The following is a 26,404-nucleotide window of genomic DNA, read 5'->3' on the forward strand; positions in this document are numbered from 1 at the left end:
AAAATATATATCAATGTTTATGTCAAATCAACTATTTAAAAGTTTTCATTTTTTATGTAATTTCTTTAATTTATTTTTTATTATAATTTAATTTAAGTTTAATAATGAAATAATTTATTTTTGGTTTAATAATATAACATTTTATAAAGATAATAATTACGTATTCTGTTAGAACTCAATGATTATCCTAATTATATTTTAGATTTTTTATATTTAAAATGAGATATTTATCATCTATTTGATTGTGTTTATCTGCAGTTAGTTACACGAATTCAGATATGAGATGAAATCGGATAAGGATGAACGGGTTTAAGAGTTTTAGCCAAATGCTTTATAAGATAGTATAGATATATAACAAAACGTATTTATAAAATTAAACGTATATATATAACAAGACGTATTTTTAAACGTATTTATAATAAAACATATTAAAAATAACATATTACAAACATATTAATAATTTATTAATAACAAAAAATTTGAAAAAAAAAATTATTTTATTTGAATGGGACCGGCCTTGACCGGTTATGGGACCGAAACCAGGACCGGATTGCTTAACCGGTTACGGGTAAGTTTGACCGGTTACAACGTATTTCACCGGAGCCGAAACCAGTTACCGCTAGTTTTTGTCTTGATTAGAACCAGTAGAGACCGGTTAAGGACCGGCCCGAACCGGATTTTGGCATCTCTAATTATATAGTGCCACTATTGGATTGGATCAGTGATACATATAAAATGGGCCATATATAAGCCCAATAAATTTCGTTAAAAGGGTCCAAATGGTTGATTCGAGTGAGTAAATTACCGAAATGCCCTTAGTTTTGGATGTTCATCTGGTGGCCATCAATCTTCCATTCGGGAGAACTCCAACCCATAATAATACTCTTATCAACTCATCACCCATTACAACCATGGCTCCGACGGCAAATCTGAACCAAATTTTCACCACTTTTCCGGCCATCCCAAAACTTTCCGGCGAAGGGAAACTCCGGTCAGATGCAGCTCCGCCACGTTTGGCCGGAAACAAGGTAGAGGAAAGTCAAAATCAACCATTAAAACCGACAAGAAGACTAGCGTTAGGCCTTGGGTCGATCGGACTTTTTGCAAATTCTAACGTTGCGGTTTCTCTCGCCGAAGACAACGGTTTCTGGCTCACCGGACCCATTCCGATACCCCGGGCATCAAACAGTAAAACTCCCGTATCCTTCTCTCGTTAGTTTCACCATTGTTCTAAAGAAGGCAAAATACATCAAAATGTGGTTTGGTTTCTATTTAATGTAACGAACAAGTTTTTTTTCTCAATTAACGTAATAAACTTTCAAAATTTTCTATTTTTTACAGTATCCTTCTAAAAATAAGTATCCATATTTCTATTTTAATTTATACTGATGTAAGTATCCACTTTAAAAATTCAGTATCTACTTTTCAACTCTACCATTGATCAACAGATATTTTTTTATTATTATTAAAGGTAAAACTGTTAGTTAGTTAAATAAATATAATAATTATATATTTTTAAAATTATATGTCTTTTTATCATTTTGGACATAGATTTTGGGACGCAAGGAGTACCCATTTTGACAGACAACCTCAATGATCTTGTTACATTTGATGATGTGGATACCTGTTTACAAAAAGTTCACAAAATCTTTAAGAAAGTGTTACTGTGATGTAGACAATAAATCTGACATCCACATCATCAAATTTTACAAGATTAGCAGGTTGTTTGTCAAACTGGGTAAAAAGTAGAAAATATGTTATATTACATAGGAATATTTGAAACTGTCACATTAACTGAGAACAAGTAAAGCTTATAAAATTGGATCTGAAATATTAAGAATTTGACTTTATAAACTTAAATTGTATTGTTTCTGCCTGATACAAGCTGTTTATTTGTTATAGTGATCGATAATGTGGAGACGGGTACACGGTCTTTTCTGAAAACGGGCGTGTACATAGCTGATATCGGGACTAAAGGAAGGGCATTCCGGCTAAAGAAATACGCTTTCGATTTGTTGGCATTAGGGGATTTGATAGGGAAAGATGCATGGAATTATGTTCGGAAGTATCTCCGACTGAAGTCAACGTTCATGTACTTTGACTTCGATAAAGTGATCTCCGCAGCCACACCTGATGACAAGCCACCGCTCCTCGATCTTGCAAATAGATTGTTCGATAGTGTCGAAAAGGTAACCAATTCTAATATCTGGTTCCACTATAGAAATTCTAATTTTGAATTATCAGCTCGTGAGGCCTCAAAAGTCAAAACATATTTTCTTTTTAACTGATACACGGGTGACGATTTTTTGACAGTTAGAAGTTGCAGTCAAGAACCAAGACCTTCCTCAAACAGAATTACTGTATTCGAACACAACGGTCATTCTTGAAGAAGTTATGACTAAAATGGCATAAATCTTATGATGCCACGAGAATGTACATGACATGATTGTGAATTATCTTCGATCAATTTACGTTTTCTTGTTAACGTTTTATTCCATACCGAATTTCTTGAGATAAGACATAACTTACCAAACAGCCTTTGGCCTAGCGGTGTCTGAGCCTCTTGTCTCCTAGAAGGTCAAAGGTTCAAACCTCACCAATGGTGAAGATGATGTGTGGGTTTATTTGTTGCATTTGTCGTGTATAAAAATACGTTATATACTTAAAAAACGACATAACTTAATACATGCAACAAATATACGATACACTTATACATTGTGCCTTATTTATTTCAATCATTTCCAACTATTAAGGTTGCATACGGATTGGGTTAGTCGGGTTGAAGGCATTTGAACAACTCAACTCACTGTTTACAGTGTGAAATATCTCAACACCCAATCTAAGTCGTTCAGGTTGATCGAGTAGAAACTTTGGTACGTAAATTAATAATCTCGTTAAGCGATTTTGTTTAAACGAAGTAAAATCAAAATGAGAACATACGAATACGATTAACAGACTCAAAAAGGAAAGTTGAAAGTCCATGCACGTAAGAAAATAAATTACGGTTGAAATTGTCATATAATTTTGAACGGAGCTAATTATGAGTTAGTCTAATGTCTAATATACATATATTAATCAACGACTTAACAATCATATTGATTCATAGCACAGAAAGGCATCGGGTTAATCGGTTTGGGTTGGGTTCAAATGACCCTGACCCAATTCTAACTTAATACATACGGTTGAAAATTTTACAACTCATTTAAGTATCGAGTCGTTCCGGGTTGGTCTGGGTTCGGTTATTACGAGATCGATTTGGTCGGGTTTTTGTGCACTCCTATCAGTTGTTGCTTAAACATTAAGTAAGAAAACAAACGCTAATAATTAATGTGATTTATGAGAATAGAAAAAAAAATCAAAAATACCAATAGAAAACCATATAAATTCAATAGTTATTTTCTTGTGTAAGTAAATGACAAATACATTGGTGGTAAATCATCGTGTCAGAAGGAGAGTTAAAGTGAGAAACATACGAAGGGATCTGAACCCTTGGTCACATTTAATCTAAGATACACCCATGAATCGCATTTGATACGGGAATTGATCCGGTGCATCTCATCATGCATCTAAGGGTGAAGATTTATTTTTACGCTTCTCATTTGAACTTTTTTTCTCATCGGAATCCAACCCATATAGTAATATCATTTGAATATTATATATTGGTTATCGAAACGGTGAATTAGATAATTTATTTATAATTAAAAGTTGTAAAAAATCCACCTATATAAATACATCAATTATTATTAAGGGTTGGATTCTGATGGGAATGGAAGTTATAGTGAGAAGGGTAAGAAGAGATCTTCACACTTAGATCAATCATAATTGAAGATCAACAATAATGAAATGCACCGAGAGTATGAGATGCATCAGATCAATTACCATATCAAAAGTAAGTCATAAGATGTATGTGAGATTAAACGTGATCAAGGGTACAAATCTCTTGTTACACTTTTCACCTTTTTAACTCCTATAATCCCACGATCTTTTGTCTATCATTAATTAATTTGGAGAAATAACATCTGTTTCTTTTTTAGACATCGATGAGAAAGTTTTGTTTGAAAGACAACATAACCAAAAAGAACAAACAACAGAAGTTCAAGTTTCTGCAAAATGCATAAACCATAAGACAGAAAAAGAACAGTTTTTAATTAAGGGGCCGTTTACCAAACGCTTACCCGAATAAGCGCTTACCAAATAACATTACCTCACCGGATAAATATAGTTAGGACCAAGAATCTTATCCAATAAGAGCGAGACAAATATCAAGAGTCTTACCCGGTAAGTGAGGGCGACGACTCTTACCATGGTAAGCGCTTACCGGGTAAATTGTCGTATACTATGTCGTTTTGGTGGACTAAAATCTTACTTGGTATTTGGTAACTACATAATAGTGTTAAATTTTACCGGTAATAAATGCTTGATAAAATGGCCCCTAAGTAAACTGTGTTTTTCATACCATCTCTGTATTTCAAAAATTAAGCTTTGTCCTTAAGTTTATACTCCCTTCGTCCTAAGAAGTGTTCACAATGAAAATGACATATAATTTTAAAATTTGTAATTATTACATTTTTTAAATAACTAAATGACACTTTTATCCTTGATAATAGAGAAAGAAATTTTCGTTATCTCATAATTAAGGGTAAAATGTGAAAAATGAGAATTTACTTTTGAAATTGAACGCTAGTTTTCTGACAGTTGGGAGTAATTTATTGTTGTTTTTATCCATCATACTTAACGATAGGGGTGTTTGCGGTGCGTGCATATGTGGTTTGAGTTTTTTCCTAAGCCACAAACCGCACCGTATAAACCTCAACTCACAACCAAACCGCACTGCAGTTTATAGCTATCGCACTATATACCTACAATCCAATTATAGGTTAAAAAATACATTATAAGATTAAAGAAAAAGTGACCGTAGTCCAAAAAGATAAAGAGTTTCAATACATCTAATTCTCAAATACATATTGCATAAATAAAAAATAGTCCAAGGGGCTGTTTACCTAAATGTTTACCTGGTAAGTGCTTACCGTTAGAAGCCAACACTATAATTTATTTTTTGGTTAAAATTGTAGTATATCAAAATGGTATTGTATGCAATCATATATCTGGTAAGCGCTTAACCGGGTAAGAGTTGTGAGTCTCACTTACAGGGGAAAACTTTCTCTATCATTATCATTGCTCTTACCAGGTAAGATTCTTGGGTCTTGTCATGTTCGCTCGGTGAGGAAAATTGTCCGATAAGCACCTACCAGATAAGCGTTTAGTAAACAACCCCTAAGAAGCAGAAAATTATAAACTTCAAATTAATTTTGACTGTGTCGTATCCAACTAACTTATTAGTGTTGTCAATTGTCATGTTGGATCAAACTCAAAGTTCAAAACACATAATTTAAAAATATTAAATAAATAAATTATGTGTGTGTCTGTGTGTTACATAAAATTAAAAAAAAATGTATAAAATATGTGGTGCGGTGCGCTTTAATCTGCGGTTTGATAACTCAAAACCGCAAACCGCACCAAATAATGCGATTTGATAAAAATGCAAACCGCAAACAGCACCGCAAAAGTTTTAAACCGTCGTTTGTGCAGTTTGGATCAACACCCCCTACTTAACTGTAAGCGAAGTTAGCTTCAGAGACGAAAAAAATGATGATTTAGAAATCATAGGGATCAAAACAATAGTGATTCACAAATCATAGGGATAAACCAACAACGATTTCGAGAACACAGGGACTAAAACCATAATTTTGAAAACAACAGGGACAAAAGTCGTAAGTTTTAACAAACTACAGGGACCAAAAATGTAGTTTACACTCTATTGTATATAAATTGAAAAAATGGAGATGCGGGGTATCGATCCCCGTACCTCTCGCATGCTAAGCGAGCGCTCTACCATCTGAGCCACATCCCCATGTTCGAACTACTTTACTTCCATGCATTATTTAATGTATTAAGTAAATAAAATATGTCTATTTGTCTATATATATTCTACCCCACACACATATTAAGGGGTCGTTTACCAACGCTTACCTGGACAAGTATTTACCGACAAAATTCAACACTATCAATTATTTACTGAGTAAGATTTTAGTTCACCAAAAGGGTATCGTATACAACAATTAACCCGGTAAGTGCTAACCGTAGTAAGAGTCATCGCCATCATTTATCGGGTCAGACTTTCGGTCTTTGTCTTCTATCTTTTGGTAAACAGTCCTTACAACTAGTTAAAATTCTATAAAACCGATGTTTGATTGGTATAATGTGTAGTTCAAATTTGTTAAACGAGCATCGAGCTCAAACACTGGAATTTTTCAAACTCGAGTATGATATTTTTTTTCTTAAGTTCGAGTTTGAACAACTTGCTATTCCAGCTGACTGGATAACACAAAAATAATGTGCATTGGTTAGGGTGGTTATATTAGGTGCAGTTGAGACGCGATTCAGCTTAGGGGCAGGCCTACTATGGTGGATACAGTATCACTGGCCACCATTTCGTTCCTCCGTCATATTATAAAGGAAATTAACGTTCATGAAAGGTGCCACTGTATTGTTTTCTATTGGGTGCAATTGTATATTTTTTGAAAGGGTAAATTGCATGAAAAATTAACGTACATTAACTTGATTCTTATTTTGGGTAACATACTTTCAAAACTTCCATTTTGGTACCTAAGATGTAAAATTTTAAACATTTAAGTACATGGGTAACCCGTTGAAGACTAATTTTAGATTAAAAAACTAATTTTAGATTAAAAAAAATAATGTCATTAACCACTTCAGCAAATAATACGGAGTTGGATACCACATCAGCATGATAACCGCTTAATGCTTCAACCGGTTACCCGGATACTTAAATGTTTAAAAATTTACATCTTATGTACCAAAATAAAAGTTTTGAAAATACGTTACTCAAAATAAGAATCAAGTTATTATTACAAAAATATTAATAAAATCGATATTTTTTTTTAAATATTTGATTATTAAATAAATATTTATATTATATCATAAAGATTGTAGGTAAAAAAAATATATTTAAATACAACTTATTAATCACAATATATTGCTTTATAAAGCATAATGTCTTAAATTTAAATTATACGGATAATTATTGAATTCTTACAATTTTTTTGAATTTTGTAAATCCAATAACAGTAAACAATAATCAGATGTTAAACACATTCAAATACAAGATAATTTGAATCCTATTAATATGACAGGATATTCAAACATTATTTTTTATGCACAAACTACTACATCATTAAAACTAAAATATATTATAACATTATTTTTATTATAAAAAATGGCAAATTGTATAAAAAATAAGATACTTTAACTTGATTCCTATTTTGAGTAACGTACTTTTAAAACTTTCATTTTCGTACCTAAGATGTAAAACTTTAAACATTTAAGTACTCGGGTAATCGATTGAAAAATTAACCGGTTACCATGCTGATGTGACGCGTGATGTGGTATCAAACTCAATATTATTTGTTGACATGGATATCTTAATCTAATCGATCAATGCTTCAATATTTAATCGGTTAATGATTCAACCGGTTACACGAGTACTTAATTGTTTAAAACTTCTTAAGTACCAAATTTGAAGTTTTGAAAGTATGTTACACAAAATATAAATCAAGTTAAAGTACGTTACTGTTTCATGCAATTTGCTCTATAAAAAAAGTAAAACAGAACTAATCAAATTATACCAGTATATAATTTGGAGGGTTTATTTATCAGACCTTCAAATTAACAAAGACATGGATGGATTATTTTTTGAGGGGTTATTATATAATTGGTCTCTAAACTTTATTTACTAAAAACCAATGTTCGAACAAGCTCGTCGTAACAACCGTCGTGGTGCGTCATGTCTTAAGGCTTGTATCTCACGCCACGTTATGCATGTGGCACACATAACCTAATGTACGGTTTTTATAATGTAATATTTGATTTTTCTTACTTTTTAAATGTGTTATATATTAGTTTCTAATGTATTACTTAATTTAAATTATTTAATATCATTGACTCAGTGAGTAATAGTAGAAAATACATGTTTATATGTATAATAATGTACATTATATACAGATTTGCCGCCATAAGGCATGTCTTAAAAAACGCCGCGACCTCGTCATGGCTCCTAAGGCTTGAGGTTTGACCTCGCCGCCACACCACACCTCAAGCCAGGGGGGTCTAGCACTTAAGAACTGGGGGAAAGGCCCCCAGTCAAAGACCAAAAACATTTGTTGATTAGCTTAAAATTTCTATTTTTATCCTCTTCTTACATGGTTTTCTCTCAGTCTCATATGACCATATGCTTGCCTCACTTAAGTCTCATCCCACGTGCTCCCATCCCATTAATTTTCTGGATCTGTCACTGGCTCACGCCATTTTGAACCTTGCTATAAACTAAGACTCGTTTGCAATTTTTTGTAAATTAATAAATTAACATGATGAGTTAGTAAATCGACAACCTAACTCAACCAATAAAAATGGGGTGAATTATCTATAATTCTTACTGGACTATGAACTAGTTCGTCAGAAAGAGGGACAAAATCCAACAAAAACTGCAAATGACGTGTCTTGGGGGTCGTTTACCAAATGCTTACCAGCAAGAGTGATATTTTCACTTACCTTATTGGATAACATTATCGATCATTAAAATAGATTTTTTTGTAAGCCTCTTAATCGGGAAGTGCTAACACGGTAGGAGTCTCTCCGTCAGTTACCGAGTAAAAGCCTCAGTTATTGTCATGCTTTTTACTGGGTAAAGATTCTCGGTCCTTGTTATACACACCCGTTAAGCAAAACAACCCTTTAGGTGGCGTTTGTTTTTTAAGAGGTGTTGAAGTCTGAAGTCTGATTTCACTTCTAATTTTTAGGTGGTGTTGAAGTCTGAAATCTGAATCAGTCAGACTGTTTGTTTTTTTAAACTGACAAACGTCTGAAGTCTGAAATCTGAATCAATAGCTTGCTTTTGTGACCAACAAAACATCTGAATATGTATAATTTCTGATTTCACTTATGTTTATGTTCCCAAGATTCCTTTAATTCTTCATTCTCCTCCAGATCAAACTTTTCATCCTCAATCTCCACCCTCATCCCACCACCATCCACCACCACTCCTTCTCTAAAATCCAACGCCCAAATCCACCTCTAAAATCGAAGCAAATCTCCATCATGATGAAAACTACAGGGGCGAAAAATGCCTTGATTCACGAGGATAAAGATGCAAAACTACTGGTTAACACATGAACGAGAACACACGATGGCGAAAACCCACAGGGAAGAAAACCCTCTTGATTTGGATCTGATTTGGGTCGATTTGAAACCAGCAGAGGCGATGGAGGATGAAGGCAATCGATGGAGGGTGAAGTCGATCGATTGAGAGGGTGAAGTCAATCGAATGATGAAGTAGAAATCGGTTATCTGGGTTGCCTTTAAGATTAAAAGGAAAATAAGTGGCTAGGTTATCACTTAATTTTTAAGAGGAAAATCAGGGATAAGTTGCTCTGAAAGAAGAAGAAAAATAAACGGTCTAAATTACCTTATGTTTGATCGAATAAGACATAAATGGTAAAATAAGAGCTTTAAAAAAAACAAACACCACTTTAGTCTATAATACATAAAGTTCAGGGACCAATTTCACAAAAAACCCAAAACTATAGGGACCAAATCCATAATCCATTCCTATTTGTTTCTGAAATTATCACTTTAATAAAATGAACACGAGGATACGTCATACGTTCGTGAAGATCAATTTTCATTCCAAAAGTTCACATATTTGAACAATAAACAACTGCATGTCCGGTTGGATTCCTACCATTAATTTATGCTGTTCCCCATCAACCGTCGCCGTAACTACGACCGCCGTGGAACCTCCGCCGTGTTTTACATCCCAAATGGACCATGATTTGTATTTGAATTAGTCGGGCCCGCTCTGCTAATGCGTCCCCTTTCTGGGTTTATTGAAAAAAAGGGGATGATTTGAAGCTTATTTAACGAATCAAAGCGAATTTCTCTGTTATCTTCGACGGCCTGACTGTAATCAATCTTATTGCTTCTGTATTATAATCATCTCTTCGAGAATCTGGTTAATTTCGAGTTGTTTTGATGTTTAATTAGACAACTTGAGGTTATCCTGTGGTCGAAGATTTCTGGGTTTTTTGTTTCAGCTGGGAGAGGATTGTTTGTCCTAATTCTCGATTATTGGCCAACGACATTATTTGAATTCTTGAAGAAAACCTGAGCTACGGTGGCGATGATCAATGCTTTCTGGGGTCATGTTCTTCCATTTGGGTTTTTATCGTTTGATGAAATGATCCGGATTGATGTTTCTAGAAAAAATGGGCGCCAAGGGGGTGATTTTATTGATCGCAATTATTATTTTACTTTACCCTTTGACAGAGGCAGTAAATTTAGATAGAGATCGCCAACAGCTTCCTCTTGACAATCGAATGGATTTGGAGGAGACCATAGATGAGGAGAAGGTACTATGCCATTTTCGCTTATACTTTGAGCTTGATATATGTTCCAGATGATGAAACGAAATGTTGTGAATTATGTTTTCTTATGAAAGACTTGCCTAATTGTATCTATCTCTATATCTATATAATTTTGCTTTCATTTGTGGGATATCAAACAAGCAATAATGCACGAGAAAAAGGTTCTTGAACAAGCACCCACCAAGTGCCCTCCAGGTGTTTGTGAAAAGACTTGAATGAAGGTTTATTGAAATATACCACTTTAGAATTGGTTAAATTGCTGCATTTAGCTTATTTTTATGCCAAATGGTATAGCATTTCTTGTTTACCAAATGGAATACACTAAAATGGCACCAAAATATTTAAAATAAGCCATCATTCTTCATGGGATTGGTTAGATCATCCTGTAATCACTACTAGCTGATGCTAAGGTCTAAGGGCCTGTTTGTTAGCAGCTTAATTAGCTTAGGGGCTGTTTACTTGCGGCTTAATTAGGCTTATTGGTCTATCTGGCTTATTCACACAACTCATTTGGGTTGTTTACTTACGGCTTATTCGCACTGAACGTGGCTTAATCGCACAGATAGAAATGGTGTGTTGTCCCCATTCAGCCACATAAATGACACCCCTGCCCCTTATTTAAAGCATCGCCTCCTTCCCAAATGAGACACCCCATCGTCAACCTCTTTATGATTTTTTGTTTTGATGTTCAAATAATTAATATTGGGGGGGTAAATCGATCATTTATGTTATTTAGACTGTTGGTTCAGATAAAAAAAGTAAACAATAACACCCATTTATCCAGACAGACATATTTATTCGGACAGACAAATTTATCCATACATGACTTAATAAAAAATTTGGTAAACAGCTTCTTAATGAGGCTTGTAGCTTATTCGGTCAGCTATTCATGACTGTTTGGTAATGACTTAATGATATAGAAAGCAACTTATTCAATAAGCTTCTATGGGGAGCTTTATGCAGAAAGCCAAGTTTTTTTTCCCCAAACCTATCTCTCCCAATTAAAAAAATACACTCCTTCCATCTATGAAAAACCCCTCCCAAGTAAAAACCTTCTCAATCTATACAGACAGATTAATCTACACAGACAACTTTATCCATACAGAACTTAATGGAAAATCAACCAAACAACCCCTAACTGCAATGTATCTTGAGCAGTTGAGGCTGGATATGGAGGTTTTAGTTCTTTCAGAGGACATGATCTTAGGTAAGAGTACTTGGAGATGGCATATTACAGTAGTCGTTTGTAGGTAGAAATACTCTTGGGGGAGGGATGGAAGGATAGAGGGTGGGTTTTTTTTCGGGGGTTGGGGGGGTGGTAGTCCTAAGATAGGTTGGTGGTTTCTTGTGTTTAGAGATAGGGAGTTTTCTTGGTGTTAGTATGCTTTGTTACCTTGTTAGGCTCTTTACGTTTGTTGAATTCTTATTCTATGTGTTATATTTCCTGCTTACCTGTTATATTACCTATCTTGTTGACTGTTTGCACACACCTTTGCTTCGTACACAAGCCGAAGGTCTTCACAGAACAACCTCTCTATCCTAGTGGTTGAGGTAAGGCCTGCATACATCCTGGAGGCGAACCTAAGAATTTTTTCAATTGGTGGCACCATTTAACTTTAAGAAACCAAGATATGGATATATTTCTAAAAATCATCATTGTTCAGTTGTTAGTTCCTTGCTTTTTGTATGTCAGGTCCTATATTTGAGTCTTTTATTGCACAAAATTTTGGAAACATAATAAATTTGAAATTAGAAGTTAAAAACTAAGAAAGTGATCCAAACAAGATTCAAACCCACACCTAGGGTAAGAGAAAGGTCATGCAAACCAACTCTACTAAAGGAAATTTTTGTCGCCATTGTAGTTTCAAAATATATACGGTTGCACACAACAAAATGATACAGTGACACTTTTCACGACCCTATAATTTTTACATCAGTGGCCCGTGCTACTGTATGATATTAGAGTGGGTTTGCCGCTGATACGTTCTACCCCTCCCATGCCTTACTTTCGAGTGGGATATGCTGTGTTTGTTAGGTTCTGATAAAGTTGGGTGGCCGCAGGCGGAATTATTATGGGTGAACTGCGGAGCCGAATTGATTTATTCGTTGGAAGCTTTTCAAGATCTTCAGTATTGTGGCAGCGAAAAACCTCTTTTAGGAAAAGAGAGAATATTGAAAGCGATAAATGGCGAAGATCCCCACGTTAAGAAAACAATACTCGATTGCCTAAGAGATAAACATATAGTTTTATCTAAATCGAGAAAAGAAAAACTTACTAGAAAAGGGTACATAGAGTATTTAGTGTCGTTTTTGCGCAAGCCGAATGATGGTCCCGGAAGACGCAGGTTGGCCGAAGCAACCGTTAGCCAGGGAACGGTTATTGTTGCTGTAATCATTACTGCAATCGTGACACTTTGTCTTGCTGGGTTTGCGTTCTATTGTTATATTAGGAATTATGGTCTCGCTGGCATTCAAAATGATGAGAAGCCTCTTCTTAGTTTAAGCATGGGTGAGACTTTCAACTAGTGGTACTACAAGAAAACTGACTTTACAAGACATCAAATATATCTAAATTAGTTTGCTTTGTGGATGCGTTTGGTATGCAGATTGGACTGGACTGGACTAGCGAGAATCAGGTTGGCAGGTGAAAGAATTTTGAAAGGTTTTAAACTTTTAATTTGACATAGGTGGTTTTAGTGTTTTACCAATCTTGTCTCGTCTTCCTGATTTTTGTTCCACCATGGAACAAACAAACTGCATTTTTATCCTGCTCAATCTTGTTAGTTCCAGCCTAATTATCACGCCAAACATGAAACAAGAAGTTTTTGTTCTGTTCTGTTCTGTCTCGTCATGGTCGCTAGTATCAAATGCACCCCACATGACTTCGTTATAAGACCAAATGATTGTGTGACATATGTAAAGGAGTTGCAATAAATTGATAGAAATGCTTTTGGGCTTCCTAACAAGTTTTTCAGGACACTTCTAAAATGAAGCGTCATGTTAGTTTTTTTATATGACATTATCTGAAAAAGTGCCCTATAAAAAGATATAGTCATAGGACATTTATCAAATGTCCTATAAAAAAGCTAACAAGACACTTTACTTTAGAAGTGTCCTATAAAACTTGGATGTAAAAATATGTCCTATAATCCTATTGTAACGCCTTTACATAGGAAGCTCAAGTGTTTGGTTTTATAAGCAGTCTATTAAGACATTTAGACATATTTGGTGTCCTATAAAGCGGAATTTGTTGGTGTCTTGTACTACTCATCAATTGGAATTTGTTTCCATGTTCGTTTTTCTGAAATGCAGTCGGGATTAATCTTTCAGGTGCTTCAAAGAAACCGTCACAAGAGAAAGCCAAGGACAAAGACGGGAATCCGGACAATCAATCAAATGGACAGAAAAATGATTTGTCTATGGATGCTAGAGTCTCGGTTGATCCAGGTGCCCCGGGATCGGATCCATCATCTTTGGATCCTTCTATGCACCCTCCATCCGGAAGGGTACAATCGTCTTTGCGACACACTTTGAAGCCTCGAGCCATGAGGGCAGAATCGTCTTTGCGACCAACCGCAAAAACAGAATTTGTTCTACGGCCTTCTGCTGGAAAGACCGAGTCGACTCAACAGGCTTCTGCAGGAAACACAGAATCACCCCTACAGCCTTCTTCTAAAGGGACAGAACCACCTACCACTGGAGCCTCTCCTGCGTCTCCTCCTCCGGCTGCTGCTCCAGCCCCTCCACCCACTGTTCCACTCCCTCCGGCAGCCACTCCGCCCCCTCCTGTACAGTCGACCCCATCTGGACCTCCTGCTGGGCCACCACCTCCTCCGCCTCCATCACTATCTATTAAAGGTGCACCTCCACCGCCACCTAATGGAGGAGCACCTCCTCCACCGCCACCTATGGGAGGAGAACCTCCTCCACCACCCCTACCGGGAGGAAAAGCGGGCGCACCCCCACCACCTCCTCTACTACGTGGTGGTGGCGGTATAGTTGCAGCTCGACTATTAAGTGGGGGCGTTAAACCTCCTCGCCGTACTGATCAGCAAGCTGATGTTTCTAAAGCTAAGCTGAAGCCATTCTTCTGGGATAAGGTTATGGCTAAACCTGATCAACAAATGGTCTGGCATCAGATTAAATCAGGATCATTTCAGTAAAATTTTTCTCTTGTTGCTTTCGTCAAGTATATATTGGTATATTACATATAGGGCCAGGTTCAGGGGAAAACCGCAAAAAAAAAAACTGCGGAACACCCTGGTAATTGTTCGTCTGGACGATATGCACATGTGTATACAAGTAATTTGTAAGCAATTTGTTTATGCACATACACATAACATGCACACGTGCATAAAAACCAAGAAACAATTTCAATTACTTGTATGCACATGTACATACCGTCCAAATGAATGGTTTACGAGGGTGTTCCTCAATAATTCATTTTTTTTGGGGGAGGGGGGGGGTAAGGGTTTGCTCTGAACCTCCCTCTCTCTCTTTCTCCCTCTCTCCTAATCCCACATCTATATATATGTAGGGGACGTGTCATTTACAAACCATGCAATTCTAACAAACTTTACAAGCTAATCTTAGCCGTCCATCTAGTCTAATAAATATATAATTTTATTTTGTTTCTTATTCCAAAGCTATGATCATAATGAATGAACTTATCATCTTTCATATATATCTCAATCATAAGTAATGAATCATGATAATTGTTCATAAATATCTCAATTGTTTCCTAATATAATGGTTTGTAAGAATTACATGGTTTGTATTTGAAACCACCCCTATATATATTAGCAAAAAGGTTGACTATGGCAATCCCGATCAACCCCACACAGAACCCGACCTCTAGGAACCACATGTGAGGAGGCGTTTCAGAGCTGACTCTACGGTTGAGGTTGGCAGAGGGGTTAAAGTCCGTCTCCTGCAGGTTCGAACTTGAACAGGGTTGTGTATTTGAGCAAAGTCGCTCCACTCCTCTGTCAATTGAACTACACGCCTAAGGGTGAGTATATAATATTTAGAGTAAACTACAAATTTGGTTCCTGTGGTTTGTTGAAAATAACACTTTTTGTTCCTGCAGTTTCGAAATTACAAGATGGCCATCGTGGTTTGGAAAAATGTCCGGATTTGATCCCTCTTTTTAACGACCGTTAAAAAATTAAGGAGAGGCATTTTCATCCTTTTATCGATTTTTTTTTGTCTTTTAACCAATTAAAATCGATTTTATGATTTAGTCCCTAAGGTTTTTGATTGGGTAAATGACAAAAAAAAACGATAAAGAGACAAAAATACCCCTCACTTAATGGAAATTTTAAACGCCCATTAGAGGGAGGACCAAATCCGGACATTTTTCCGAACCACGATGGCCATCTTAAAATTTTAAAACTGCAAGGACAAAAAAGTGTTACTTTTGACAAAACACAAGGACCGAATTTGTAGTTTACTCTATTATTTGTATATAGCGGATACTCACCCACATCCTTCACTTTGGTGAAGTTTGAACCCTTGACCTCTGGCAGGTTGCGCTCTACCGTTAACTCGAGTATGGTTGAGCCAATGACCCTTTAGTTTGTTGCTTTGATATCTATATAAGCTTTCCGAACATAACTAGTTTCTTACCGATAGGTTCAATGAAGAAATGATTGAAAGTTTATTCGGTTATCAAGCGCCAGAAAAGAACAAAGATCTGGACATGAAGAACTCTCCTGGGAAAGAACCAGCGATGCATTTCATTCAAATTATTGATCCAAAGAAGGCTCAAAATCTGTCTATTCTTCTAAAAGCACTAAATGTGACAACCGAAGAAGTTTCTGCTGCACTTAAAGAAGGTAACTCTTACCCTTTTAAACAATCTAGCATTGTCTTTCCCAGTTAGCTGCTTTCGATTGGGATGTATTGGGTGCGTTTGATTCAGTATTTTTACATTGCTTTTGATCGTACAGAATAATAAATGGAGCTTGAAAGAAATTAGAGCATCTTTAATAGATTCTCAAAAATGGAGAAAATGAAGATTTTTGGGACTTTTCAAGTCCCTTTCATGTCCACCAGTCATATGAAATACACATCATAATAGAACGAATGTGCACTTGAACAAAATAAATCTAAATATTTGAAAATCTAATGTGTCTTAATTTCATTGCTTGGATAGGGATGACATGTGTCATTTTGGGACAACAGATTTTTATCCGTGTTCTTGGTCCAATAGATTCTCCAAAATGGAGAAGGAGAGAGAATATAAAAATCTCCAAGTTTGGAGAACTCTTGAAAATTAAATGCTCAAGAGAGATAAATGTTTTTCATGGTGTCCACCAATCAAGTTGAATTTATTATCATTTTATTGGAAGTTTATTGGAATATTTGTTGGGATATTAAATCTAATGAATATTTTAATAATATAATTAATGTTGATATCGCCAACATGAGAAACTAATAGAGTTGAATATAATTTTCTTTTTTTGAGATTTTAACTTTTATTTTCTCCATTTTAAGAAATTATAGAGAATCTGTTGGAGATGCTCACTAGGTAGGAGCAAGGTCAAGTAGGCTCAAAATTTGGGGTGTATTTGAGCCGAGCCTAGCTCCCTCTATTATTAAGAGTAAAATTGTCATTTAACTAACTAAAAGGTGTTATAACTAAACAAATCTAGAACCGTATGTCTTTTTCATTGTGAACATTTAACCCAGTATATACCATGCAAAAGTAGGTGACGGGGTGGATATACGATAATACGCAGACCTGTCATCTACCCAAATAATTGATTCCATATTGTTGGATAAAGCTATAATCTTTGTGAGTTTAGAAAGCATTTGAAGGTGGTGTTTTTTTGAGTTGAATCAGGAAACGAGCTTCCGATAGAAATCGTTCAAACTTTGCTAAAAATGGCACCGACGAGTGAAGAAGAACTGAGGTTGCGGCTATATGCTGGGGATCTTAATCGGCTTGGACCTGCAGAACGATTTCTAAAAGTTTTGGTTGAAATACCGTATGCGTTTAAAAGGCTTGAATCGTTGCTATTCATGTGCACGCTTCAGGATGAGGAAGCAACGATCAAAGAATCGTTCCAAACTTTAGAGGTTCGTTAAACTTTGATTTTCTGCATCTAAGGGTGCATTTGGTACACAACATATGACGGAATAAAAACTTGTCTCACGTTTGGCGTTTACAATTAGACTAGGGTGTGACAAGACAAGACTGAGCGAGACAAAAATGCAGTTTTTTAGAGGTGACAAGATAGATAAAAAAAATTTAACTTTTCATGTTAGATTAAAACCTTCTAGAATTTTTTCACGAGCATACCTCACTCTTGCTAGTCCAATCTTGTCTGCATACCAAAGACACCATGTTAAAGATTTAATTTAACATGGGTAATTTAGTAATTAACCAATATTGCCCCATCTTCCAAAAAATTTGGTCCACCTATTCTTTGCAGAAAAAAGGGAAAATTGATTGAAATGTCCAATCCCATCAACCAAATTCACTTTTTAGCCATTTTTAGAGCTTCTTCCAAAATTAGACAGTCTTTACGCATGTGCGTAAAGATTGAAAAAGAAGAAGAAAAAATCCTTAGGCATACGCATAAGGATTCTTATGCAAAAATTTGAATCCTTATGCATAAGCACAAGGATTCTTACACAAAAAGTTAAATTCTCACGAAAAAATTTGAATTCTAACGCAAAAATCTGAATCTTCACTCAAAAGAAATCTTTTTTCTTTTTTAATCTGAAAATCGAGTTTACTCAAAGGCATTTGTATAAACTTTGGCTAAAATGGGAATTCAGTTGAAAAGGTGGCTAAAAAGTGAAGTTGGTTGGAGAGATTGACTGTTTTGGTCAATTTCCCATTAAGAAATGCATATTTGTCTTTACACAGTTCTTGTCTTGTCATGTCCTAGTCTTGTCATGTCCTAGTCTAATGTTAGCCCAGACATGGGGAACAAGTTTTGACTGTTTTGTCTCGTCATGCACTGGCGTGCGTACTAAAAGTAACAGCTTCTGATAAAAGGGTGGTTATTTTTGTTGGCTGATTTTACGGTATTTCCACAGGCCGCTTGTATAGAACTTAAAAAAAGCCGGTTGTTCCTCAAACTCTTGGAAGCGGTTTTGAAAACCGGAAATCGCATGAACGTTGGAACTTTCCGTGGCAGTGCAACAGCTTTCAAACTCGACACCCTCTTGAAGTTATCAGATGTCAAAGGAGTCGATGGAAAAACGACTCTTTTGCATTTTGTGGTACAGGAGATCATGCGGTCGGAAGGTTTAAGAGCGGTCCGTGCTGCAAAAGAAGGTAAAAGTGTTTCTAGCATTAAAACCGAAGATCTTCTTCTCGAACCGCCTCCCGAAGAAGCCGATGAGCATTATTGCAAACTTGGGCTCGAGGTGGTGTCGGGATTGAGTAGCGAACTCGAGAATGTGAAGGAAGCAGCCATTATCGATGCTGACGGGTTGACGAGTTCGGTTTCGAAACTCGGTTACGCCCTCATGAAAGCCCGTGAATCGTTGAATACAGATATGAAGAACCTGGAGGAACAATCAGAAGATGGGGAAGTTGATGAGTTTTGGCTCATTTTATCGAGCTTTGTTGAGACCGCCGAAAAGGAAATCACGTGGATGCTTGAGGAAGAAAAGCGAATAATGGCGCTTGTGAAAAGCACGGCCGATTACTTTCACGGAAACGCCGGGAAGGATGAAGGGTTACGATTGTTTTCTGTTGTACGGGATTTCTTGATCATTTTAGAGAAGGTGTGTAAAGAGCTTCAAGCCGCTCCTATAAAGCCGCCAAAAAAGAAAGAAGACCCGTCTTCTGCAAAAACCGATGATCAGAGTCAGAAAAAAGGCGATCAGAATCAGCTTACGGAACGCCGATTTTTCTGATCAGACGTCAATCGATACTTCCTGCCATAAAACTGAAACGGATGCAAAACTCTAGTGGGACAGGTTTAAACGAGTACCGTAAATGCTTTGACAACCTGAGAACCAACTATTTAATGAATTATTCATAATGAATAACCCAAAATTATTCATGAATATTGTGTATTCCATTATTCATCATGAATAATTCATGAATTTGGTTCGAACCTACCCCTAATTCTAGTGAAGATGACGATTAGGCCACAGGGAAGAACACCGAATTTTGAACATAGACCTTTGTGGCTCATTCACGACGGTTCGAGTTCATACGAGTCGATAAACCCCAATGATCGCATTTATTCAACTTCCAAGAGTAGAATTTGGAACATAATATGCAACAAACGGAGATTGGACCTGATCATCAGGGTTGAATATGGTACGATACCATGTTTTTTTCCTTATATTATGTACCAGCTAACTGTAATTGATAAAAAAAAAATCATTGTGTACTATTTGTACCATGTTTTTCCCCTATATTTTGTACCAACCAATTGTAATCATATTGTACTATTTGTGAGCAAATCTTCGAAATTCTAAATAGTATGACTATTAGAGATGTTTTTAACCTAACAAGTAAAGACGTGGAGGTCTCAACCACAAGCGTGGTGCCTGATTGGTTTGAGCTTAGCTTCAAAGGTCAAAAGTACCAGGAGGTCCCAGGTTCAAATCTAAGGAGGAATAAAAATCCCCTTGTAGCCACAGAGGTTCAAATGCGGTGACTTCGGGCTATCTGCAAATCACATGGTCGTCCTGGGATTAGTCAGCTCGAATAACGGGCTGGATATCCAGGTTAATCAAAAAAGAAAAAAGACGTGGAGGTCTCGAAGAAGATTCCAGACACCATCTGCAATCTACCTACGAGTTAAAGACGTGAGAATTCTACCAAATAAGCGGAAGGTTGTGGATTGGACTTTGGACCCCTGTTCGAAAGGCTCGTTGCAACACTCGTCATGGTGCGTTGTGGCTTAAGATTCTTGTCTCACACAAATGTTACGTCTGAGGCACGTCGTGGTGTAATGAGCGGTTTTTGTAATACTATATTTGATTTTACATATCTTTTTAATGTCTTATTTGTTAATTTTTAATATATATATATATATATATATATAACTTAATTTAAATTGTTTATTATCATTAATTCATTGACTAATAGAAAACATATATTTATGTATATAATATTATTATATAATATAGAGATTTGCCGCCATAAGTTACGCATTAAAAAATGATGTGACTTGGTCGTGACTTCTAAGGCTTGATACTTGGCCTTATGGTCACATCTCACGCTATATGGAACCTCACCACCCACTTAGGGCTATAAACGAACTAAACGTTCAGCAAACCGTTCGGCGGGAAATTCGTTTATGTTCGTTTATTTAATAAATGAACAAACATGAACATTTTTTTGTTCATTTGTCTAACAATTGTTGAATGGTTTGATGCAGAATGATTAAGTGGTCAAAATGATTAATAGACTCTCATAATATAATACAAAATGAAATATAATTATCAACAACAAATATTATTTACAATGAAATTAAGGGGCTGTTTGTTTGGCTCTTAATGGTGACATTAAGAGCCAACCTCTTAATAAGTAAGAGGTCAAGGTTGTTTGGCAAAAAAAAAAATGGCTCTTAATGGTTATATTACCCCTTCTTAACCATTTTGCATCTAAGGTTCCACTAAACCATTCATATTTGTATTTTTCCAACTTTGTCCTCTATACTCTCTCTACCCACTGCTCCTTCCCACTCCCCTGTTCGTTTCCATTTTCCGTCACCGGCGACAACCGGCCGACAAACATCCCCTATGTACTCTACTCTCTCTACCGTTCCTTTCCATTTTCCGTCGCCTTCATCGCCTTCACCAGAATCTCTCTATTTTGACCATCATCGTCTTCACCATCTCTGGATCTCTTGAACCCGTCGCCTTCGTCCCCTTCCCCAGGTCGGCCGGTTGTCGCCGGTGACCTCCATCGTCTCCATCGCCGCTCGCATCAGGTATCTTCTGTTTTGACCTACATTTCTTTAACAGTCGGTCGGCTGTTTTTGACAGCCCCTGTTTTTTACAGTAGCTTCACCAGGATCTCTCTATTTTTGACAGCCCCTTGTTTTTGACAGCCCCTTATTTCTCTCCCAAATTTACCTGATAAATTGAAACTTGATGTCGATCCTCGAGAGTTGGAGCACTTCAAAATTCCATTGAGAGACACACAGGAAGCCACCAACAACAAATGGAGGCCATGGAATGGAATTAGGAGAGATGAAATGGAACACAATGATAATAATAAATAAGAAGAAAAAGTGACAGAATACACCATGGTGAGAGTAACGACGGTCCTTTGGAGTTTGTTTGAAAAAAACCCCATTTCAAATTGAATTCTGTAGAGATATGAAAACCCACAAAAACAATTGAAAGACATACAGGACAAATATAGTTGGTAATTGCTTATGAAAAAAATAATGTCATATTGGTTTGGATTAATATGAAAAATCTTGTTTTGAACTAATATCGTTATGTTTGTTTGGATTAATATGAAATACGTAGTTATATTTGTAAAGTAATTATTTTATTTAGATATATGTCAAACAACTATATTTCATTTGGTACTAAATCATACAAAGGGTTAAAATGGTAATTTGTTATCATTTAAAGAACAGTTACCAAACAACCTTGTTTCATTCAGCACTTAACCATCTTGACTCTCAACCATTCTGACCATTTAACTATTCTGCACCAAACCATTCAGCAACTGCCAAACAGCCCCTAAAATGCTGAATGGTTAAAAAATACAAAATCATTCAAATCGTTTTATAACCATTAAGAGACGTACTAATTTTTTACAAAACAAGATTCACCTCTTTAACGATTTAAAAAGTATCACTTAATGAAACTATTAAGAGATAAACAAACAACCTCATAAATTAATCAATTCAGACTCATGCAAGTGATCAATGAAACTCTATAAGGTCGGTCAACGGTAGTCTCCCTAACAAACAGACCGCATCGAAGATAGAGTTATATTTGGAGTTTAAAACCCCGCAAAAACAATATTTTAGCATGCGATACAAGTCACACTAAGAAACTAATATATCACTCATTAGGGTGACTAAAGCCATCTCCAAACTCAACACAAAAGCACCATTTTGCCGGTATGGAAAAACACCATTCACCAAGCAAAAGGAAACCACATTTTGCCATAGACGGAGAGAAACATGTATGCCATGTTCATATCCAAATTTCAGTAGAGATTGATCAGTTTCTGGTGTCACTGAAATCACCAATTTGATTTTTTTTGGTTGCCATGATTGGAGATGGTCTAAAGACACTTTTACTGAGGATTCAAGATCTTTTCTTCATCAAACATATCTACAATCATAAGAACATGAAGAAGATGAGCAGGAAAAGGAACATGTTATCTAATTCGTACCAAATTAAGCATTAAATCCAGCAAAAAGGAGCCTCAGATCTGCAATTAAGGATGAATTAGGGAACATAATTCGATCAAGCAAAATTAAACATGAATTCTGCTTTCAGACACCAAGAGAAATTGAAACGAACAATGGCGGAGGATTGAAGTAACGAAACCTTTTTCATAATCACGAAACCATAAGTTTATAACTAAATTTAACAGATATAGACATAATAGCTAATTGAAAACCAATACAGATTCGATTCCCCAAAATGAAGATCATAAAACCTAATTTCCAAAGTTAAACGACTTAAATCAAACCAGATCTCGATGCAAATGGCAATCAATTGTCTTCCATTACTCTCTCTATCTATCTATTCATCATCGGCAGATGGCTTAGATGAACCAGCGGTCTTCTTTGGAAGCAAAAGGTTGTGGATGTTCGGCATAACACCGCCATTAGCAATTGTGACATCACCTAGAAGCTTGCTTAGTTCCTCATCGTTCCTCACCGCTAATTGGATATGTCTTGGCACGATTCTAGTCTTCTTGTTATCTCTTGCTGCATTTCCAGCCAACTCAAGGACCTGTAGATGAGTAAATTTCACAATCAGAAAAAAAAAACCCTAAATTCAACGAAACCCTAGAAATTTTAAACAGACAGACAGACAGAAACACAATCACGGAAAAGGATTTAATCGAAGAAACTTACTTCCGCGGCGAGGTATTCGAGGACGGCAGCGAGGTAGACCGGAGCTCCGGCACCGACACGTTCGGCATACTTTCCGGCTTTCAAGAAACGAGCAATACGACCGACGGGAAATTGAAGACCGGCTTTGCTACTTCTTGAAGTGGCCTTCTTTGCCGCACCAGATCCTAGGGTTTTGCCTCGTCCGGCCATTGTTTTCCGGTGAAGAAAAGTAACTGGAAAACGAGCAAACGGTGGAGGCGATTGAGGGGAGAATCAGAGAAATGTCGATCTGTAAATACTTTGGTTTTGGTTTGTATTTATATTACCCGTTTGGTCATTTCGATATAGACCAATAAGATTAAAGTACACGGATTGACCATAATAACCGTTGGATCAAATGAGATCTGGGGCAGATCTGGGGCTGAAATTGGCGTGTCTACTTGTGTCCTTTTGATGCTATTGATGTGTATCCTCTCTTCGAAGATATTTAAATAATTACGTATTAAATATTTAAGACTATATTTATCATCAATAAATTTTCATTTAAATCAATATTTAATAACTAAAAGGATACTCATGCAATGTATCGAGATAAATCTTGATTTTAATGTGGTTTTAAAAAAAAAGGTAATTTAAAATGGATGTTTATTCTGTATTTAATTATATTTATCAGCCAAAAGTTACACGAATTTAAAAATAGAACTTTAATAAGATGTACTTATAAAAATTACTTTTAATCTTAAATTCTAAAGAATGTGCATCAATAAACAATATTTCATGCATAAAAATGATTTTTAAGAGTTTTTGTCAAATATTTTATAATATAATATAGATTATTGTACAAATAAAATAAATTTACCTTATTAAAATACTACTTGGTGTTTGTTTATTTATTTTTTACATAATTTAAAGTAATTACAGATTTCGTCTATGTGATTATATGCAAATGATGGATTGGATTTTCCAAATAAAATAATTACAGGTGTGATTATCACGATTTTAATTTTGCTATGGATTGACCTTTGTATCTAACTCAGGTTGGGTTCACGTGATACCACTTTTTTACACTTGTAACTTCACAGTAAAACATAATGAATGTAAAAAAAATTGAAACTTTACAACAAAAACACCATGAATGTTATCTTCACAGTGAAAGTTTCAAATGTAAAAAAATGGTCTCACATGATTCCAAGTCATCTAACTTTATGGTTTTTATGATGTAAAAGACTAAAAAAATAAATCTTACAATTTTGGTCCCAACGAAATTTTATTGGGTAAAAGACTAAAAAAACATATAAAAATGACAAAAATGTCCTCCATTTAACAGAATCTTTTAGCGCTCATTAAAAAATGTACCAAATTTTGACGTTTTTTACAAGTTTCAATGGTCATCTTATAATTTCAAAATTATAGAGACAAAAATGTAATTTTTGACAAATCATAAGGACCAAATTTGTAGTTTACTCTATTTTAAATTTTATTTCCAATAAATAAAATTTGTACTTTAATTTTTATTCCAATAATACCCATTTGATATTTGGGCCGATAATTGGATTGCTAGGCCCATTATCCGGATACAAGGTTCGGCCCAAAAAAACATAGTTTAAATGTTAGAAAGGCATTGTTTGGAGTTCGTGTTCATCCATCCACGAAGAAAACTATACATGGCACGAGTTATAAAACTGTTGTGACTGTGAGGAAGAAAATTATCTATACTGTATTATAAAGTATTTGATAAAAACTCTTAAAAACTATTTTTGTATGTATGAAGTATTGTTTATTGATGCATATTCTTTAGAATTTAAAATTACAAGTAAATTGTGTGTAAGTACAATTTATTAAAGCTTCATGTTTGAACTCATGTAATTAATCATAGATAAACATAATTAAATAGAAGATAAACATTTCATTTTAAATATAAAAAATCTAAAATATAATTAGGATAGTTATTGAAATTCTAACAAAATACTTTATTATTATCTTTATAAAAAAAATGAATTAAAAAAACTATGCAAAAAATGGAGAAAATTTAAATAGTTAGTTTGGTACTAATATTAATATTTTTTTTCCAATTCTTTATGATATCTTCATATTTATATTTCATTCAAAAATAATATCAAATTTCTTAGTTTTTTAGTTTAAATTGTGGTTTTAATATGTTTTAGAAAAAAAATCATAGCTCGGACTCGGACTCGGACATGGGCCTTTTTTGTGTATGGACAGCAAATCAACCAACCAAATTATAGAAATATTGTGGAATATTTCAGCATTTTTGTTTTTACAGTTAAATTGTGTCATCGTCTAGAAAAATTTGTAAGTATGCCTCAGGCTACGGTGTTGCCCAAAATTGTTTGTGGCAAGTTGGGTTGTCAACTTTTGGCTAATAATACTGAAGTTGATGCTATATCGTTCGAGGACTGGTTTTTCAAGGTAATGGAAACACGAGTCGGGCCATGGAAAATAAAGTTTGTGGTTATGTTTATGGATTGAACGAAAGGAGATGTTACAACATGGAACATGATTCAACAGGAGTCCCGGGAAGATGGAAGCAAGACAAACCGCATAACTTTGATTTTTCTCGAGGCTATCTCGTGGGTCAAATCCGTAGGCTTTGAAAACGTGATTCTTGAATATGGTTGTCAGTTGGTCACGCATGCAGTCAAGCAAAGTGGGATGAAGATAATATAGAGTTACGAGACATCATACAATATTGTAGGGGTTTTTTATATTAAAATCCCAACTGTTATCAGAAACTTGAACAGTATCAACCATATATTTGCAAGGTCAGGGCCTTGGCTCCTGAGTTTTTTTTCCGATAGAGTGAAGCATCTTCAGTCCATTATAAGTGTAAAATTCTCTCGAGCCCTTCTACTATTGTTGATCCAG

General features: G+C 35.5%; 3 protein-coding genes and 1 non-coding gene across 4 annotated transcripts; 2 read left to right on the forward strand and 2 right to left on the reverse strand.

Annotated features, from left to right (window-relative positions):
* The first annotated feature begins 831 nt into the window (after nt 1–831).
* LOC112514602 (photosynthetic NDH subunit of lumenal location 3, chloroplastic) lies at nt 832–2,496 on the forward strand. The gene is made up of 3 exons (XM_025121168.1): nt 832–1,188; nt 1,903–2,189; nt 2,314–2,496. Exons 1-3 carry the CDS (start codon nt 912–914, stop codon nt 2,410–2,412), a joined length of 663 nt encoding a protein of 220 aa, XP_024976936.1. The 5' UTR covers nt 832–911; the 3' UTR covers nt 2,413–2,496.
* Nucleotides 2,497–5,838: 3,342 nt separating this feature from the next.
* Nucleotides 5,839–5,911, reverse strand: TRNAA-AGC. The gene has a single exon. It is a non-coding gene; the product is annotated as a tRNA-Ala (tRNA).
* Nucleotides 5,912–9,797: 3,886 nt separating this feature from the next.
* Nucleotides 9,798–19,480, forward strand: LOC112514671 (formin-like protein 5). Its single transcript, XM_025121261.1, has 8 exons — nt 9,798–10,484; nt 12,561–12,633; nt 12,694–13,008; nt 13,673–13,681; nt 13,854–14,658; nt 16,134–16,336; nt 17,347–17,582; nt 18,552–19,480. The coding sequence occupies exons 1-8, from the start codon at nt 10,326–10,328 to the stop codon at nt 19,377–19,379; spliced, it is 2,628 nt and encodes an 875-aa protein (XP_024977029.1). The 5' UTR covers nt 9,798–10,325; the 3' UTR covers nt 19,380–19,480.
* Nucleotides 19,481–22,985: 3,505 nt separating this feature from the next.
* On the reverse strand, nt 22,986–23,803 carry LOC112514303 (histone H2A.6). The gene is made up of 2 exons (XM_025120677.1): nt 23,540–23,803; nt 22,986–23,414 (listed from the first exon to the last, which is right to left on the reverse strand). Exons 1-2 carry the CDS (start codon nt 23,726–23,728, stop codon nt 23,202–23,204), a joined length of 402 nt encoding a protein of 133 aa, XP_024976445.1. The 5' UTR covers nt 23,729–23,803; the 3' UTR covers nt 22,986–23,201.
* Nucleotides 23,804–26,404: the final 2,601 nt, after the last annotated feature.

Source organism: Cynara cardunculus (assembly GCF_001531365.2).
Source record: "Cynara cardunculus var. scolymus isolate 2C chromosome LG 6, CcrdV1, whole genome shotgun sequence".
In the NCBI taxonomy this organism is placed as follows: domain Eukaryota; kingdom Viridiplantae; phylum Streptophyta; class Magnoliopsida; order Asterales; family Asteraceae; genus Cynara; species Cynara cardunculus.

Coding starts and splice junctions, on each gene's coding strand:
- LOC112514671 (XM_025121261.1), top strand. CDS start 10,326: ATGTTTCTAGAAAAAATGGGCGCCAAGGGGGTGATTTTATTGATCGCA. Junction 10,485..12,560: donor AGACCATAGATGAGGAGAAG/GTACTATGCCAT, acceptor GGGTGGCCGCAG/GCGGAATTATTATGGGTGAA. Junction 14,659..16,133: donor ATTAAATCAGGATCATTTCA/GTAAAATTTTTC, acceptor TCTTACCGATAG/GTTCAATGAAGAAATGATTG.
- LOC112514303 (XM_025120677.1), bottom strand. CDS start 23,728: ATGGCCGGACGAGGCAAAACCCTAGGATCTGGTGCGGCAAAGAAGGCC. Junction 23,415..23,539: donor TCGAATACCTCGCCGCGGAA/GTAAGTTTCTTC, acceptor ACTCATCTACAG/GTCCTTGAGTTGGCTGGAAA.
- LOC112514602 (XM_025121168.1), top strand. CDS start 912: ATGGCTCCGACGGCAAATCTGAACCAAATTTTCACCACTTTTCCGGCC. Junction 1,189..1,902: donor GATACCCCGGGCATCAAACA/GTAAAACTCCCG, acceptor TATTTGTTATAG/TGATCGATAATGTGGAGACG. Junction 2,190..2,313: donor TGTTCGATAGTGTCGAAAAG/GTAACCAATTCT, acceptor ATTTTTTGACAG/TTAGAAGTTGCAGTCAAGAA.